Raw genomic sequence first — 14,838 nt, 5'->3', positions numbered from 1 at the left:
TTTTTTGGGATTTGTTGATGCCATGAAATTTGGAAACAACAGATTTTTCCCTTAAAATGATACATTCTCTCAGTTTAAACTTTTGATCTGTGATTTGTGTTCTATTCTGAATAAAATATTAGATGTTGGCACCTCCACATCATTGCAATCAGTTTTTATTCACAATTTGTTTAGTGTCCCAACTTTTTTGGAATCTGGTTTGTACATTAATCAATTCCAATCAAAATATCAAAGCAACTTTTTCTGAATACTGTAAATGTTATACGTTAATAAAATTGTAACAGTTAAAAAAAATTAAAGACTGGTTTTATTTGTAGAAACATAAAAACATATTGCTACATCTGCAGTTATGTATGAAATATAATCTTAAAATATCATCAGTGGAATCTTAACCATGTGCTTTAATTCTGTGTTGGTTTGGCTGCTCCAAAACATGTAACAATAATTAAAAATAAAATATTTCAAATAACTCAGGTAAAAATGCTGACCTATAGAACATTTCTACATTTTTCACTGCTTCAGTAAAGAAATCCCCATCAGGCACAACCCTCTGAATAAAGTAATCTGACCCAGACCACACCATGAAGTCACAGTACTCCTGCTCTGTCACAAACAACTGAGCTTGTACCTGGTGTACCTGTGTGACCTCTGCTTAGTTCATAGGACCCGTTTGTGTTGTCAATGCAGAAATGTTTCTTAACTGAGGCACAGAGGACTCCAGCATCTTTGGCACAATGTGGGCATTTTATTTTCAAAACACCATTGCCACAGCAGGAGAGCAGAGCGGCCGGAGAAGCTCCAAGGTATGGCCGGCTGCAGTTGAAGTGTAGTCTGGAGTCACAAACTTTCAGATCTTGATGCTGTGGTCCAGCAATGGCTTCATTTGTCTGGCTAGCTGTTTTCACATCCCCATCTGACAAACAATAAACAAATAATTGTTATAATCTCCTCTAAATATCATTATCCTTTGCTTTTATCTGTAATTTTCAAGTTTTGAATGTTTGTGTCACGACATACTTGCTTTAAAGTGCAGTGGCCACACATTACTGTCTCATCCTTCTCCAAGGATACCCATGGCTTTAGAGGATCTTCAGACAGGGACTGACTGATTAACCTGAAATGCTACACATTTGTTAATACAGGTCTGTTTAGTTAGTGCTGATGATCAAATGTTTCACTATTGTGGACATCTGCAGGTGTTTACTGACTGTAAGAACAGTCAGATGTTATATACAGGGTCAGGATGTGCAATATGGCATAAAAATCATATCCCGGCGTTATTGTCTATAGTGATGAGAAGCTACACGAAGCTACACGCTAATTATGTCAGGGGTTTTTTTGGCCGGTGTTCTGTCCATTCAGCATACATGTGATGGTATCATACATTTAGTTAATACGCATGCACGCACATGCACATTTTGCAATAAGCCTGTGACGTTCAGAGGAGCCATATGATCATCCTACACTGCAAGATACAACAAAAAGTAAGTTAGTAAATTGCTTTGGTGCAAAGTACACATGGTATTATTGTGTATTTACACAATTTACAGTGTGCATTGCATTTCCTGAACCATAAGTAAATCGTTTTGGTGACGCTTTGCGTGTAATATGTGCATGACTTTAGGTGGAGCGAAAACTCTGTTTGTTTACGTGCAAAGAGTGCAAGTGAAGTTAATCTGAGCTTTGTGAATTTAATTTAAACAATATAAGGACAATATAATCATTCTGCTGCCTTAACTGTTAACTCAGGGTGTCATACAGCTGTTAAACTGTAAAGTCAGGGTGTCATACAGCTGTGAAACTGCTATGTTAGAGCGAACTGAGGCATCAGGGTGTAATACAGCTGTTAAAAACAAAGTGTATGATGATCTGACAGGTTAACTGCTAACTCAGGGTGTCATACAGCTGTTATTCAGGGCGGATTGAGGCGTCAGGATGTCATACAGCTGTTACTCAGGGCGGATTGAGGCGTCAGAGTATCATACAGAGGTTAATAACAAAATATGATGATTTGACATGTTAACTGCAACGTGATGGTGTGATATGGCTAATTAAATATAAGTGTATGGTGCTCTCACTGCGGATAGATGCAGCCGTCAGTTTGCGCTACAAGTATGGCGATCAGTGCTACGCGTATGGCGATCTGACGATGTATGCTGGCTGAACAGAACACGGCAGTAGTCGCGGTTTGTTTGTTTTTTTGGCCGTCCGGTCGGTCATCACACATTCCTATTGTATCTAACATTTGATTGGAATGTTTGATATGACATAAAATTCATATCCCTGCGATATCTACTGGTAGTATATTGTGATGAGAAGCTACACAAAGCTACATGCTAACTACGGCCAGCTAGCTTCTCTACTACGTAGCTCTCGAAGAAAACAGACTTTCACCATTTATGCAGTTTTCAACTCAATAAAACGTAACAGTAAATATAGCTTTTTACTTACTTCCACAGATAACTTTTTGCTTGAGGAGATGACGCCCTGCCCGGCTCCGACGCTGTGGTGGAGAGGACCCGGGTAGACCGGTGGAGCTCCATCTAGCTCGCTCTGAATTTTGTCGTCAGCCAGCAAGCACAAAAAAAGCCCCGCCAGTACTTCAGCATTAGACCACGGTGTTGTCATTATTGTTTTTAAAATCTTTAAAATAGGTCCAGCCGCTACTCCAGTCAGAGAAATTGCAAATGGCGGATCGGTGTTTTGAAAAGTTTCTGAAAGATCCATTGACTCCTCCCCCTGACCAATCAGTGACCGACAGTGCGCTGACGTCACATCTGGACCCAACAAGAACCAGACCTGGGACCCCAGAGAAGTAGGTCCCAAAAATTGTGCGGGTTCCACCGCTGAAAGCACTGTGATAAACTACGCAATCGGCCCAAACTGGTTACATAGGAGCCTGAAAAAGCCCTGCGGATAAGGGGTTTATGTCATAATGTCATGTTTCTATAAAGAAACTGTCCAGAGGACCTGCCTTAAGTTTGTTAGATTTTTCTACCTGGAATATTGAACATGAATCAGGATATTTTGAACCACTTTGGCCATGACTTCCTCAAATGAGTCAGCATGGACTGCAGAAACCACCTGAGCACCATCAAACTGGTTGATCCACAATGCGAAGGTGCTATTTATAAGACTGAGTTTGTTGTGCCTCCTTGGACTGATGAAGTCTCGAGTCTTTTGGATGAAAGACGAAACATTTCAACAAAAAGAAACCTTCCAGAGAACCTGAAAACTTTGTTGGATTTGTCTACCAGGATCTTTCTGTCAAGATGTAATGCAATATATTTGACCAAAATTGTCCAGTCATGGCTAAACTTATCCGGAAAGTAGGAGTGGTCCTGAAGCCTCTCCTTTGAGATCTTGACCCCTCCAGGACCTTCACAGAGTGGTCCTGAAGTCACTCCTCTGAGATCTTGGCCATGTGTTTTGGGTCATTGTCCTGCTGAAAAATGAACTGTCGCCCCAGTCTGAGGTCCAGAGCTCTCTGGAGCAGGTTGTCATCCAGGATGTCTCTGTACATCGCTGCAATTTTCTTTCTCTCTATCCTGACTCATCTGTCTGTTCCTGCTGCTGAAAATCATCCTCATAGCATGATGCTGCCACCACCATGCTTCACTGTAGGGATGGTGATGAGCTGGTTTCCTCTAAACATGATGCCTGGCCTTCACAGCAAAGAGTTCAATCTTTGTCTCATCAGATCAGAGAATTTAGTTTCTCATGGTCTGAGTCCTTCATGTGCCTTTTGTCAAACTCCTTTTATTAAAGAGAGGCTTCTGTCTGGCCACTCTACCATACAGGCCAGATTGGTGGATTGCTGCAGAGATTGTTGTCCTTCTGGAAGGTTCTCCTCTCTCCACAGAGGAACGCTGGAGCTCTGACAGAGGGACCATCATGTTCTTGGTCACCTTCCTGACTAAGGCCCTTCTCCCCCGAACTCTAATTTTAGCCAGCTGGCCAGCTCTAGGAAGAGTCCTGGTGATTCCAAACTTCTTCCATTTATGAATGATGGAGGTCACTGAGCTCAATGGGACCTTCAAAAAAAGCAGAAATCTTTATGTATCCTTCCCCAGATGTTTACCTCAACAACATTGTTTCCCCTACCGTTATCCAAGGAGGGCGCCCTTCCCTGTGCACAGAACCGAGCGTCGGCCTACAGAAATGTCCCTACCCCCCACAAATCCAAGGCCTGGATCTGATTACAAGTTTCTGTCCAAGGTCTGCAGATGATCGAGAGTTTCTGTCCAAAGTCCGGAGATGATCGAAAGTCTCTGTCCAAGGTCTGAAGATGATCGAGAGTCTCTGTCCAAGGTCCGGAAATGATCGAAAGTCTCTGTCCAAGGTCTGAAGATGATCGAGAGTCTCTGTCCAAGGTCCGGAGATGATCCGGAGTAGTGCTGGACAATAATTCAATATCGATATATCTCGCGATATACTTTTATTCAATAACGGTGATATGAGTTTTAAGCACATTTTTGATACTGCAATAGGATTACAGCGTTTCACTGACACATTTCTTTTTCTGTTCGGGTTGAAGTGGTCACTTCAGTTTCAACCTGAACAGCAAAAGTTGCGACATAACTACATAAGTGCATGGTGACGTAGATGTTACGCAGAGCTCGAGTCCAGAAGGGGTTAGCGGTAGCAGGTTAAGCTAAGCTAATCTCCAACGCTTGTTAAGTTTTTGCTTCAAAATGAGTGCCCATGACCATCAGAATGTGGCTGAACAAGGTTTCACAAGCGAAGAGAAAGCAGATGACATCATTGATGAGAGAGGAAAGACTAATTCGCCGGTGTGGAAGTGGTTCGGCTATCTAAGATCTGAAAAGCTGCAGGTTTATACTGCAAAATGTGACAGAGTCTTTCCAACTAGCAGTGGGAACACATCTAACTTGTTCCACTCGATAGAATATGCTGAGAGTCAGAAGATGAAGCACAATAAAAGTTTGAGTCAATGCGTCCTTGAAACAAAACCCCCAGCGCTGCATGAGTTGGTTTAAAAAAAAAAAAAAATTATTCATTTATTCATTCATTTAAAATGAAACAAATTCATCAGAAAGAAAAATATCATTGAACGAAACGGGTGCAGAAAGGAGAAAAAAATTCTTATCTGCCCCTTATTTAAAAAATACAAACTAACTACAAACAAACAACAATCTTCACTTGAACAATCTCCAAACTGAAAACAAAAAAAACTTCAGCTATCCTTCACGTGGCACTATACTTTCTCAACAATTTTAACTTAATAATTTTTTTAAACATATAAATTGTTTTAGAAATTTTTATGGCAATATCAAGGCAATTCCATAATCCTATTCCCTGAATTACAATGTAGCTCTGTTCTGTGAAATTATCTTAAACAAAATACAGGTTCAGGGAAAGGTCGGAGCAATGAATGAAAACTCACGGGCTGGTTCTGCTAGGATAATAAGTGTCATTTATTAAACTGCCACAGATACAGCGAAGCAAAGTACATTCAGTACAAATCAAACATTGATGTAAAGCCCCTCACCGTGACACCGACTGGGGAGCCATTTCAGTCCGAGTAGAAAGGTAACATCAATTGGCTGGGCATCGGATCAGGATCCACAGCAGACTCCAACTCTAATTCTGAGTGTCACACTTTAATACTCTCTGCATTACATGGGAACATCTCCCAGCAACATGCCCACCTGGACTCAAAGTCTGTGAAAAACCCTTGAGATATCGTGAGAGCGTGAGAAGCTTAAAAAACTCTAGATAACCAGGGAGCGTGAGAAGCTAGGTTGAGCAAAACCTCCAGATAGCGTACAAGAGGAGGCGGGCTGGGCCTCCTCCTCAGGCCTCTGGGTAACTCACAACAACATTAAAAAAAAAAAAACACTTTATATCACAGGTTAAAATAGTCAGAAAAACAACATTCTATTGAATTCTTTATTCATTCCACCCTTTGGTTTTCTGACTAATTTTGCCCTTACCAAAAACACTTCATATCACCAGTTAAAATAGTCAGAGAAACAACATTTTAAACACTTTTATATCGCAAGTTAAATAGTCAGAAAAACAACATTTTATTGAATTCTTTATTCAAGCTCCTTCAGACTAGTTCTAAATGGAGGTTTTACAAACATTTACATTCCCTTAAGGTTATATTGACTCTCTTTTTTTTTAAACAAATTTTAATTGAATATTTGGGATAATATTTTTATGAGCTTTATACATGACTTGTAAAATACTATATTCAACCAAATCATAAAATTTTAATAATTTCAACTGATGAAATGATATATTTATTGGGTGACCATATCACTTCCTACTAATAATTCTTATAGCTCTTTTTTGTAAAATAAAAATAGGGTTTGTAATTGTTTTGCATGTTTTCCCCCAAACTTCAATACAATAGATTAAATATGGAACAATCGTTACATTATACAATAAATACAAAGCTTTGTCATTCAAAAACTCTTTTACTTTATATAGTAATGCAATTGATTTTGCTATTTTTATTGTTAAGTAGATTTCCATGTCAGCTTCTCATCAATAACAACACCCAAAAATTTTATTTCATTAACTCTATGAATTTCAGTACTGCCAATTTTAAAGTTGTTGTTTAAAGTTAAAACTATTAATATTGACAAAGTTGAAAATTTTATGTTTGACGTGATTTCAATTTTTTTGAAGGCTAAATACAAATAAAAGGTGAACATTAATTTATTTGTATAGTTTGGAGTTTTTCTGAGGCTTTTATGTTGTTTATATCGATATCGAATTATATTGTTATCGACCGAAATTAAGAAATATATTGTGATAAAAGTTTTGGCCATAGCGTCCAGCCCTAATCCAGAGTCTCTGTCCAAGGTCTGGAGATGATGGAGAGTCTTTTTCCAAGGCCTCACTGAACTCCTTCCACAACTGAGCCACAGTCTTGGGCCTGTTGATGCCCCTCAGCGTCCTCTGGAGGCCTGATAGGACTCAGTCTTCAGCTTGACAGCCTCTGTCAACTGGGCTGTCCACCACTGGGTTCGAGGATGACTGCCTTAAGAACCACCAACAACTTTGCAGAAACAGTTCAGGCAGCTGCTTTGACAATGGAGGTGCAGAACGTGGCCCACTCAGACTCAGTGTCCCCCCACTTTTGCTGGGATGTGGTAGAAAGTGCCTTCAGCTCAGGTTTTGTTCAGTGAGATAGTATAATATGCAAATTGTTGAAGTATTTGTATGTGCTCCAATACCTCCCCTGACAAAAAGATCATGATTCTTGTTTTTATAGTTAATGAATATTGACTTCCAGGATTAAAACACTAGAAGCAGTAGATTTAGAAATCTTGAAAAGAGATTTTGTTTGAGGCACATATACTTTAAAACTTAAACACACAAAAAAAACCTTGGTGTGATAAATACACACTTCTTAAAAAAACTAACATATTTAATTTACTCTTGTTATGGACACCACCTAGCATCATAAATACACCAACCAACACTTCCCTCAGTTGTTAACTGTTCATACTTTTCTGTCTTTGTGTTTTAGTTCTTCTGGCGTCGTCGGACCCTCATGGCCAGGCCCATGATCAAAGAGGCAGGAATGGGTTCACTGCTTCTGGAGAATCCCTATTATATCCTTTGTTTGTTCCTCACTGTCTGATGTCTTCCTGATTTCTTCTCTTTTTTTGTACTTTTTAAACTACTTTAAAACAGCAACTTTAAACCTTTCCTTGTTTTATGGGCACAAGACAAAGCTAGAAGCCATTGTTGAAATTAACAGGTGGTACGCAGATGTCCCTTTTTGCTGACCTCTTTGCTGAGGGATTTGAACTGTGAGTGCTTGTAGTTTTCAAGATCAGTGTTGTTCTGGACAAACTGAACAGAGAATGCAAGTAGTAAACGTTTGTTTTTAGTGCAAGATATTCAAGGACTTACACTGTGTAAGAAGAGTAGTGGTTTTTTTGTTTTTTTGCTTGTCCTAGACTAGAGCAGAGGTCACCAACCTTTTTGAGACTGAGAGCTACTTCAGTGGGACGGAGTGACACGAAGGACTACTTGTTCGATCCAAACAAATTTGCACGGCTCACCTTTAATTATAGTATTAATAATAATGCATTTACATACATGTGAATATGTGACTGCCTGGTCACATCTTAATGTTAAGGACTCCCCACAGTGATTATCAGTAAGGATTTAATATGGCAGATTTGATCAATTATTATTGATAATTAGTGATTAGAACACTCGATCAAGAACTTGAGTCCTCAGTTTGAATCCTTTTTGGCTCTTCTGTGTGACTCTTTAAATAGTCTGTGACTGGGAGTGTGGATAGTTTGTCTCTTTGTCTGTGTCTCTGTGATGGACTGGAGACCTGTCCCTGCCTTCACCCATAAGCTGAAATGAGCTCCAGTCCCCAACAAAGGAGGCATAATGGATGAGTTACTAGAGCAGAAAACTGATATTTAAACATAAGTACTATTCCTTTTATGTTAATCTCAATCAGTAACATTTTAAATGCAGTGTATTTTATAAATATTTTATTAACAGTTTTGTAGCAATGAACACATTTGTCCTATTCATCACATGATCATATGAGCAGCTGGTTTTGGTTGTCAGCAGCAAACTGGTTGATCCACTCTGAGAAGGTGCTATTTATAAGACTGAGGCGAATACAGCACCTCAGACTGAGGAAGTTTTTCGGATGAAAGACGAAACGTTTCTACATTTATTTTTTTTTGTTTTGCTTTGTTTTGCTTTGTTTTGTTTTTTGAATGTCCAGAGGACCAGATTTAATTTTTTTTAGATAAATATATACAGACCCTTTCCACAAAATTAGAATATCATGGAAAAGTTGTTTAACTTCCATAATTCCATTCAAAAAGTTAATCTTTAACAGATGATAGATTCAGGGCCCACAACTAAAATGATTTCAAGTATTTATTTGTTTATTTTTACATAATTTGGGCTTCTAGCTCATGAAACCCATGAAAACAGGATTTAAAAAATTAGAATACTGTGGAGAAATCAGCCCAAATTTTGCATGAATGTTTTAAACTGAGTGTGACACACTAATCATCTACTAAACTCAAAGCACCTGCACAGGTTTCCCCCAGGTGTCATTAAATTGCTTCATTTTGGTTCAATTTTCTCAGTGCAGTTCAATATGGGGAAGACTGCAGACATAACAACTGGCCATAAGACCATCATTGATACCCTCTATAGGATGGGTAAGCCACAAAAGTTCATACCTAAGGAGATTGGCTGTTCGCAGAGTGCTGTGTCCAAGCATATCAATGTAAAGTCTAGTGGAAGGGCAAAATGTGGCAGGAGAAGATGCACCAGCAAAAGAGATGACCATGGGCTTCAGCGAATTATCAAACAGAGAAGATTCCAGAATCTGGCAGAGATCCAGAAAGAGTGGAATGAGGCGGGAGTCACGGCTTCAAAAACCACCACATTCAGACGCATATGGGAGATGGGCTACAACTGTTGGGTTCCTCGGAGCATGAAAGTAAAGTGTGCCTTTCATTCAGAAATCAAGGTCCAATGGTTTGGAGGAAGAAGGGTGAGGAACAGAGCCCATACTGCTTGAGGTCCAGTGTGAAATATCCACAGTCAGTCATGATTTGAGGTGAAATGTCCAGTGCAGGTGTTGGTAAACTCTGCTTTCTTAAATCCAAGGTCACCACAACAGTCTACCAGAATGTTTTAGAGGACTTCTTGATTCCTTCTGCTGAGGATCTGTATCGAGATGCAGATTTCATCTTCCATCAGGACCTGGCCCCAGCCCATGGCACCAGAAGCACCAAAATCTGGCACTGAAGGGAGGTCTGGGGGTCCTCCCCCAGAAAATTTTGAATAATTAGATGCCATTTCCTGCATTCTGGTGTATTTTAATGGTTGTTTAACATCTAGTTTTACCTACATAAGTAAACACTGGGAACGCTTTGGGATTCCCCTGGAGGAGCTGGCCCAAATGGCTGGGGAGAGGGAAGTCTGGGCCTCCCTACTTAGGCTGCTACCCCTGCGGATTGATGGAAGTAAACACGTGATTCAATAACTATTTTAGAGCTAATGGCTCAACAAGAAGTAGCCTGACCAACAGCTGATTCAATGAATTAAAAATATTATATATTCAAAGGTGACGATTTGATGCCCAAATTAAAATTAAATGCCTGTAACTTCGTTAACTTCAAATGAAACAAGATTATCAATGTATGTTTGTGACAAAGGATTTACTGAGTATAACAGTTCTATTTCGTATAAGCTTCGCCCTTTAAGGCCTTCGCTAGTGGGTTTATCCCGTTATGCGCAGCATAAGCACTGAAAAAATTTAGTCCACGCCCACCTGCTGTGTGGGCCCCACCCGGTCCGTATAAATTACGTTAAGAGCGGGAAATCGGCTCCCATTTTTTCTTCAGCGAGCTAAAAATAGCACTGTCAGAAGAACAAAGAAGGTAAATTGTGTAAATGACCAACCTTTGTTAAAGATGCTTGGCCCGGCAGTCGACCTCCGGTCGTCCGGTGAGTTCTCCTCCCCGAGGAGAAGATGACGAGCAGTCTTATTCCAAGGTAAGAGCCGGGGAATATTTTCCAGTGACAGGTCACTACACGCTGGACAACGCCATCTTGTATTTTTTCCTCTTATCGCTGACCCTCGGGGCGAACCGGATGGTTCCTCTGGGACAAGGCGTGCTCAGCTGCAGCCCCCCGCTGCTCATTCCCTCCTGGGGAGCGTAGTGTCGGTGGAGGGGGGCTGAGTGAATGCTCACCCCATCCCACCTCGTTTCGCATCGGCGATCACACCGCTCCCGGCCGACAGCGCCCTCACGGTTGCCCGGCGGAACCCAGGAGGAGGCTGACATGAAGGGACCCCTTTTTTCTACGTCCCACGCCTTTTCCCGCCAGTTCGGATGATCCGGCGGGAAGGTTGTTTCACTGGGCTCCACTCTGGCTCACCGTCTTGATCCATACGGCCTCGTGTTCCAACAGGACGTTCGACGGGCGAGGCCACAGACGGTTCTTTCCTGGTAGATTGGGGGAGTCGGTCCCCAGTCCGCACCCATCACCAGAGTTGAGGGGTTCACCGAGCGGGGCTATTCCTCGGTAACCCCCCTGGAGCCAAGCCTCGCGGAAGCTTTCGGAGCGAAGCTGCCCAGGTCGGAGCAGCGTCCCGTCCCTCCGGAGGAACACGAACCAGACGGTGACCACGCTCTCCAATCGAGCCCACCAATGTGTTTTTCAGGCAGCCGCAGCTAGCAACAACGTGGCGCTGCTAGCATATAGCATGTCCAAGGGACTGAAGGCCGCAGACCTGCTTTGGAGACAAAGAACTCCCTCTGTAAGGCAGCTGACGTCAGCTCAACATGTGTGCCTCTCCTACGGTTTGCCTGTCGAGGATTGCAGCGTGGATGACGATGATCCAACGATCCACCTGGCTTCGTTACTCCCCTCACTGCCAGAGAAACTGCACAAGACCTGATGAAGCCCCATCGCGGACGCGCTGTTCGAGAGCAGCTTCAAAACCATGCTGGCGAATTGAAGCAGTCGTAGGAGGTGCCAGAGGCTGTGCGCCACCTCATCAAGCCGCGCGGCTCATCCAGGCCCGCTGGAGGGACCGTCGCGAGCAAGCATCGACTTTTCCACGGCCGCGGCTCTCGCTCAGTTCCACCAGCAGCCCCGCCCGTCAGAATCCAGCCCTCTTCATTCCGGCAACCTGCAGCTCAGCGTTTCCCCAGAGTTCGCCTGCAAGACAGCGCTCTGGGCAAACAAATCGCAGAGCTCATGAGAGAGAAGTTTTTAAAATGACGGTCTCCGGAGGGTGTGTGTAAAAGTGACACGAAAGTTGAAATAAATCATCATTCAATGATCAAAGTGTCTTGTTTTTTAGCCAGTCTGTAAGCTCGGATGAGCTCACAGCGGCCGCACACATAAGGAGCCGGTGTCCTTAAATAAAGGTTTTTTAAACCGCCGCTCCAAGACATGACGAGTCGCTCACATGACACGATGGTAAGCGAAAATAACTCGTTATCAACTAGAGCTGCACGATCCTCACTCAAGCGGTGTCAAACTCGCACTCGTGGGATGAAACAGCCTCCACACATAAGGAGCCGGTGTCCTTAAATAAAGGTTTTTTAAACTCACCGCCGCTCCAAGACATGACGAGTCGCTCACACGACACTATGGTAAGCGAAAATAACTCGTTATCATCCCGAGCTGCACGATCCTCACTCAAGCGGTGTCAAACTCGCACTCGTGGGATGAAACAGCCTCCATCCAACGGCGCTGCGTTGATGTTGGCGCACCCACACAGCTGCCCGGCGCTAACCGGCTCACATCGGTATAAATGTGGTCCGTAGGCTGGTTCGGGTGGAGGTCCTTCACTCTCACAAGAAGCGACACTCGTCTCAACGAATCAAACGCGGGCAGCCGTCACCCACCGCGTCTCAGGCGAGAGCGGCGCGCGTCCCTCCAGAGAAAACGTGTGCTCCCGTGGGGCTCGCAGCCTTCACTCCAACAGCACGGCGTAGATGAAGTCACGCCCTCCGCCTCTCAACGTTCGCACAGCGACGTCAAACGCGCAGCCCCACGGCGTCATCAGCTGTCACACGCTTCGCCTCAGCACAAGCCTCGCCTTGGGTCACGCAGAAAACATTCCCGCGACGCATGACGGCGGTTGAGGGGCGGACTGCTGACAGCCGTACAAAACGTGACACATCACTTAAACGCACGTTCACTCTACAAACGTTACGTAGAGTGGCTAAAACATGTTCGCCGTTTCAGATGGATGGACAGGGTGTTATGCAAATGGTTACAAGTTACAGTTTGCAACCCGAACCCCTCCATTCAGAGGAGTTATAGAAACGGTCCTGTCATCATCAGACCAAATCTCATCCCTAAATGCAGAAGTCCAAGTTTTTCTGATAAAAGTAATCTCCAGAGTCCCCCAACGGAGAGAAAACACAGGGTTTTACTCACAGATCGGAGGGATGAGACCGTTTTTTTGGACCTGTTGTACAACATCCAGAGAACGCATACCAATCATCCCAAAACACAGAGACGAGAGTTTTTGTTTTACCTGGATGATCTGCTGCTCCTGTCACTCCAGACAGGAGGTGCTGATGCAGGATCAGGTGTTGACATCACACCTGTTTAATCTGGGCTTTGCCATAAATTGGAAGGAAGCTTGATTTTCCTGGCCCAGACAATTGTTTATCTGGGAGTGGAATTAAATTCAACCACCATGAAGGCTCGTTTATCACAAACGAGATTCGACACTTTTAAAAGTCAACTCCGCCACGTAAGACCTGGCAAAGTGATAACAACTGTCTCCGTCATGAAGCTGTTGGGAATGATGTCATCAGCTCACACAGTGGTTCCGCTGGGTTTGTTACACATGAGACGCCTCCAGAGGTGGTTTGCGCGTCTGCGTGTGGATCCAGTAAAACAAAAAAAGACGGATGATCATTGTCCCTTCCTCTGTGAGAGCAGACCTCAGGCACTGGGGAAACACTCTGGTTCTGTCAGAGGGAGTTCCCGTCAGCAGTCCCACGTCACACGTGTCAGTCTTCACGGACGCGTCGCTGTCAGGTTGGGGGGGGACATGCCTATCTCAAGCAGTAGGGGCGCTGTGGCCCCACCACACATCAGCCCACATCAATGTTTTGGAGTGTCGCACAGTGCTGAATGTGATTCAACACTTTGCTCCCGTGCTACAGAATCAACACGTGTTGATTCACACAGACAACATGGTGACTGCTGCGTACATAAACCGCCAAAGGGGTGTGCGTTCAGCCCAGATGTTACACATTGCGCGAAAGCTACTGTGTTGGGCTCACCCAAACCTGCTCTCCATCAGAGCGGTTTACATATCCGGTGTTCTGAACAGAGGGGCAGATGTGATGTCCAGGGGTGGCCCACGTCACGCGGACTGGACCCTCCATCCAGACCTGATGTTTCAGACGTGGCAGAAGTTTGGCAAAGCAGCTGTGGACCTGTTTGCGACGCGAGAGAACGCTCAGTGTCAACTATGGTTTTCCCTGAGCCCGCGAGACGATCCACCGCTGGGGGTGGATGCATTTGCTCACAGCCCGTGGCCCAAAACGCTTCTGTACGCGTTTTCCCCCACCTCCTCTGATTTTACGGTTCCTGAACCGAGTTCAGGAGGAGGGATTGACAGCTCTACTGGTAGCTCCCGAGCGCGTGAACGCACCATGGTTCCCAGTCCTGCAACGTCTGTTGTCGGGTCGTCCGTGGAAACTGCTGTGGAGGGAGGATGCTCTCCTTCAAGCAGGAGGAGCGATCAGGAGTTACCCAAAAATAGGTCAGCACCTGTGGGTCTGGCCGCTGAGCGGTCCCGCTTAGAGAGGATGGGTCTCCCTCAGGAGGTAGTGTGCACAATTCAAGATTCACGTGCTGCATCTACCACAGCTCTGTACACATCAAAGTGGACGGCTTTTCAGCGCTGGTGTACAGAGAAAGGTTTAGAGGCCACCTCATGCCCATTAGGCGGCGTGTTGTCTTTTCTACAACAGCTGATGGATAGGAAGTTGGCATTCAGTACGTTTAAAACGTACGCTGCAGTCATCTCTTCCTGCCACGAAGGGTTCGGAGACAGAACAGCTTTTAATCACCCGCTGATGAAGCGTTTTTCTAAAAGGTGTACAGAGACGCAGGCCTGCTTCACGCCCACTTGCTCCACAGTGGGATTTAACGCTGGTCCTGCGAGCCCTGATCTAAGCTCCATTTGAGCCTCTGGATCAGGTTTTCACTTAAATTCTTGTCTCTTAAAACAGCCCTGCTGCTGGCTTTAACATCCGCTAAGAGGGTAAGTGATTTATCTGCCCTCTCTGTTGCTCCGTCATGTCTTAGAATTCA

General features: G+C 43.9%; 1 protein-coding gene across 1 annotated transcript in view; it reads left to right on the top strand.

The window, feature by feature from the left end:
* Positions 1-14,838, top strand: part of abhd18 (abhydrolase domain containing 18) — a 256,999-nt gene that overhangs the window by 84,609 nt on the left and 157,552 nt on the right. The window contains exon 6 of the mRNA XM_037675441.1: positions 7,508-7,592. Within this exon, the coding sequence (XP_037531369.1) occupies positions 7,508-7,592 (85 nt within the window). The remainder of the gene's footprint in view (positions 1-7,507; positions 7,593-14,838) is intronic.

The sequence above is a fragment of the Nematolebias whitei genome, chromosome 4 (assembly GCF_014905685.2).
Source record: "Nematolebias whitei isolate Nwh7 chromosome 4, NemWhi1, whole genome shotgun sequence".
NCBI lineage: Eukaryota > Metazoa > Chordata > Actinopteri > Cyprinodontiformes > Rivulidae > Nematolebias > Nematolebias whitei.
The sequence above is the reverse complement of the archived record's forward strand: the minus strand, read 5'-3'. Positions and strand labels throughout refer to the sequence as shown.